Source organism: Ictalurus punctatus, chromosome 17 (genome assembly GCF_001660625.3).
Source record: "Ictalurus punctatus breed USDA103 chromosome 17, Coco_2.0, whole genome shotgun sequence".
In the NCBI taxonomy this organism is placed as follows: Eukaryota; Metazoa; Chordata; class Actinopteri; order Siluriformes; family Ictaluridae; genus Ictalurus; species Ictalurus punctatus.
Genome location: NC_030432.2, coordinates 16,984,125 through 16,988,637, shown reverse-complemented (window position 1 = coordinate 16,988,637; position 4,513 = coordinate 16,984,125). Strand labels below are relative to the sequence as shown.

Genomic DNA, 4,513 nt, shown 5'->3' with positions numbered 1-4,513 from the left:
ACAGACAATTTGGAAATGCCAGTCAGTGTTCAGGAAACCCCAAAGCATGGGGTGAACAGGCAAGCTCCGCACACATGGGGCAGAGGCCCCTGACCCTGTAGGTGTGAGGCAAACATACAAACCAGTAAGCCACTGTTACCCCATATAAACTTAATAAATGGTATCATTATGTATGTTTAGGGTATTTGTCTCAAATCTCCTGAGTATCATGAATTATAGAGCAACTGTGAAGCCAACACGGTAATATTATGTGAATAATGATAAGATATAACATGGTGCTTAGTGTGCTCTTGCCCCCATGTTGCCCCCTTTCAAAAACCTGTATGTGAAGGATTCTGTCAGAAATATAACACACTGTGGTCCCATTTTGGATCAGAGCTAATTGAGTTATGAGTGAAAGTCCATAGTTTACTAGTATACACAAACACTACAAGTATTTAGGAAAACATAGCTGGTTAATTCTCAATAACTAGAAGATGTATGAAAATATATAACAAGCCGCGTTCAGATTAATGTATAACAAGTTACGTGTGTATGATCTTGATCTGTTATGCATAGTGACAACAGTTAATGTATTACAAACTGACAGTGTGTGGATGCTGCTTTAAGACATTAAAAGGAAAGGAGACCAAAGAAAACAGACAAAAAAAATGAGGTGTTTCGAAATTATGACCATTTAATACTTTTTCGTCAAAACAGTGAAATTGCCATCATATGAAATAGTGCAATATAATGCCTGCATAAAATTACAAGTATATGAAGGATTAGATGAACCACATGATGAGAACATCAATACAGAATATATTACATCAGTGTATACTTGCTAACAATAACTAAATATCTTGCAGTTACATATGTAAATGCAATATATTTACACACAGAGACTGTATTTAGTTTATTTACACAGCTATATTGTTCTCAAACATGAGATATTCAGAGTCATCTGGCTTTTGATGCATATTGCAGCCAGTGATATGATTTCTCACAGAGAGATGGTCATGGTCAGGTGATATTTTCGATATACTGAAATGCCAATCTCTGGCATAAAGTCGTTATGGATTGTATAGGGAGCACGAGCAGTGATTGTGTGGCACTTTGCTGAAGGCTGAGTTTGGTCTGAAGCCATTTCATCTGGAATAGCCATCAATTTCCATTCAACCTTTTTATCCTTATAATCATTGTCCGCTGCTCCTGAGCTCTCTGCGGTCCTTTTTTCATAGGTAGTCCAGAGTCTTTATTTTTAAAATATTCATTCAGAGCCTCAGGACTCCGACTCATGCCAATTCCCGTTCACCTTGCTATTCCGGTGCTTCCGCTTGCTTTTGGGCTTGTGGATCTGCTGACGTTGAGTGATGCTCTCAGACTTGTTTGCTGATTCATTGTGCTGTTTCAGGTAACGTTTGCACTTGCAGCCAGTCACCACTGTGATCTTGTAGGTCCTGGTGCTGCCATCCTGGCACTGCAGCTGAATGCGTTCGGTGCGGGTCTTGTCATTAACGCAGCGCCAGTCCTGGCTGCCCCGTCGGCTCCTCGGCTTTTTACCATATCCTCCTATCCAGTTGGGGAGCACTTGGGCAGCGAGGCACTCTCCTGCACACACCAGCTCTTTAATGGGATTGATGCTGGTGCACTGGCCGTCCGAGATGTACTTCGTGGAGCGCAGTTCTCTGCAGCCCATTGGACCTGGATCTGGAATTAGACAATGAATAGCATTTTTTTTAGATATTTTATACCAAATGAAGTCCTTCATAATGCAATATTATGAATAGCTGTAGATGAATCACACAATGCCAACAAGCAGTTCCCTATCTGAATAAACATATGCTGTTTATTTTTCCCCTATACACATAAAGTGGTTGCATGCTTATGAACAAAGTTTAATGTATTTATTGCACAATTACACTTTACATCACTACTCCACCTACATGCCTTTCTATAGCATATAATGAAATGGTTACACGCACAGAAGGATGTTGTCTAAACGTCTAATCCGTTGTTGGATCAGCGCCGCTGCTGATACATGAACATTCCTCTACCTTCGGGCTACACCACCTGACAGTGCAACCCAAGCCAAGCTGCTTTCACCAAGCACACACACCTCAGCAACAATGAGCCCCCTTCTCTATGACAGCGAATGATGAATGGAGAGAAGAGGCTTTTTTTCTCCCGGCTTCAGGTAGCAGGGATTCAAGATCAACACGGTTCTGACCGGAGACGTTGTGAGCAACTGAGATGCAGCACCATTCACACAGTCTGACAGGATTCAGTCAGCAGGTATTGTGGTCTGAATTCTCTCATCTTTGCCGGTCAACATGGGTGTGTGCCAAAAGAGTGTGTCATCCATATACACTTATTCACTCTTTCAGAACCTCACTGAGATTGTCATCTTATATCTGACAACATGGGCAAACTTTAAAAGTGGTTGGGGAAACTGAATGAAGGTTGCTTCATAATAACAGGAGGGTTTTTTTTTTTTTTTTTTTTAGTTCATAAGTAACTGTTGGACTCTCTTAACTTCTTATCCCTGATTAATGATGTAGAGCAAATCTTTACTACAATCTAAGTATTTCGGACGAAGAAAAAGTTATTATATATTTTGTTTATTTTGTTATATGTTTTATATATATATATATATATATATATATATATATATATATATATATATATATATATATTATTTATGTGTGTATATATATTCTTTCTCCTTACTGTCTGAGTGAGACCTTAATTATAATAATTATAATAAAGTGTTGGTGTTGTGTATTCCTAATTAAATTAAGCGAAGTAGTTTTTCCTTCCATTCTTTTTACCTTTCTTTTAATCTAAGCACCCTAAAACAGAGGTTCACAAACTCTGCAGCCAGGGACCCCGTCCAAAAAAAAAAAAAATTCCTTGGACCTTTTATAATCATAATCTCATCACAGATTTATTTTATTCCTGTTATGTAACTGTTCAGACATTAGATACACAGGCGAATACGAAGAGTTATTTATTGAAGTCATCCCAAAAGTTACACTGCGTCAAAAAAATGTGGATTCCAAACTGTTTGTATCATATAAACTTCATTTAAATTGAAGTTGACATTGTTTGTATTTGTTTTGCGTTGTTGCACTTATACAACTCCAGTAACCAGCTGGGCGTATAACTAAAATGACTTATACTGACTTAGTCACTGATCATGATCTACACCACTTCAAGGTCAGGAATAGTTTCTTTTCTACTTATGTACCTTAAGGCAGTGGTTCTCAAACTTTCCATAGCCGGGGGCCCCTTTAACTGTAAAATAAATTCCACAGACACCTTCAGTGTAGATTTGTGTCTTGAACATTATAGGGCTTTTTAGTCCTGAATTTTCCTCTGATAGAAGACATTAGGTCTTAGTTGATTTTGGGGCTCGGACCCCTAAATATAATACATTTTACAAAATATAGCCTATATATGTACAATAATACATATTGCAAAAAAAAAGAAGAAGAAATCACGGACCTCCCTAGCCATGCTTTGCCCCCACTTTGAGAACCACTGCCCTAAGGAGTGCGTGAAGAGCGCACTGATGAGACGCGCGTGCACTCACCGGCTCGATCCCGCGCCGCGCTCTCGGACCCCCTGCCTCCACCGCGCGCGCGATTCAGAGCCGCTTCATCCGCGGGTTCTTCTCTGGGATCCTCCGCCATGTGGGGATACACAATCTCCGTAGCGTCGTTCTTTATAGCAGCACTGGTCTTCATCAAAAAGCACAACAAAAACAAGAGGTTGCGTGATTCATCCTTGTGCACGCGCATGGCTCTAGGAAAAAGGAATTCAGCCGCGTGCTTGGACAAGATGCCAGTGATGCTGATGAGAAGGAGGAGGATGACGATGATGAAGCTGCAGTCCGACTGGAGTTGACCGTTTCCCCGGCATGTCTTGGACTTTATATACCCGACGGCTCAGGTGAATAACGGGTCGACGTATTGCGCGCGCAGCCACGCCCACTCGGATTCCGGCGCTCCTCGCGCTGAGGTGAATCCAGGCCACGCCCTAAACCGAAATGCAGAGGACGTCTAAACAAAACGCCACCATAAGATACCTACCGTGCGCGGTTTTGGACGCGTCCGTAACATCTGGCCTGATGTGACTGGGTTATTTGACGTAATCGGTAAAAACTAGGTCATGTATGGGAGCAGCAAATTGTGGCGTAAAATAAAATCACGGCGCATATAAACACACTTCAGATATCCTGCATATCTGGGGGTTATTTTACCTTACTCTCCAATTAGCATTATGGTATTGTACTGAAGTACTAAACTACTAAACACCAGTGCTTCTCTCTTGGGTGGCACCCTTAAGGGGACCTCTTTTGTCTTTTTAGTATGTAATTTTCTCCTGGGATGGATAGTGGTAGTGCATGGTGCCTTGTAATTATCAGGATCCAGATGTGCAAAGCTGCTAGAGAAATATCCCAGAAGACTTTAGCTGTAATTGCAGCCAAAGGTGGTTTTACTTACTGTACTGACCCAGTACACAGGTTCCT

General features: G+C 41.1%; 1 protein-coding gene across 1 annotated transcript; it reads right to left on the bottom strand.

The window, feature by feature from the left end:
- Positions 1-656: 656 nt before the first annotated feature.
- sostdc1a (sclerostin domain containing 1a) lies at positions 657-4,031 on the bottom strand. Its single transcript, XM_017491481.3, has 2 exons — positions 3,575-4,031; positions 657-1,689 (listed from the first exon to the last, which is right to left on the bottom strand). The coding sequence occupies exons 1-2, from the start codon at positions 3,780-3,782 to the stop codon at positions 1,262-1,264; spliced, it is 636 nt and encodes a 211-aa protein (XP_017346970.2). The 5' UTR covers positions 3,783-4,031; the 3' UTR covers positions 657-1,261.
- Between the last annotated feature and the right edge of the window lie 482 nt (positions 4,032-4,513).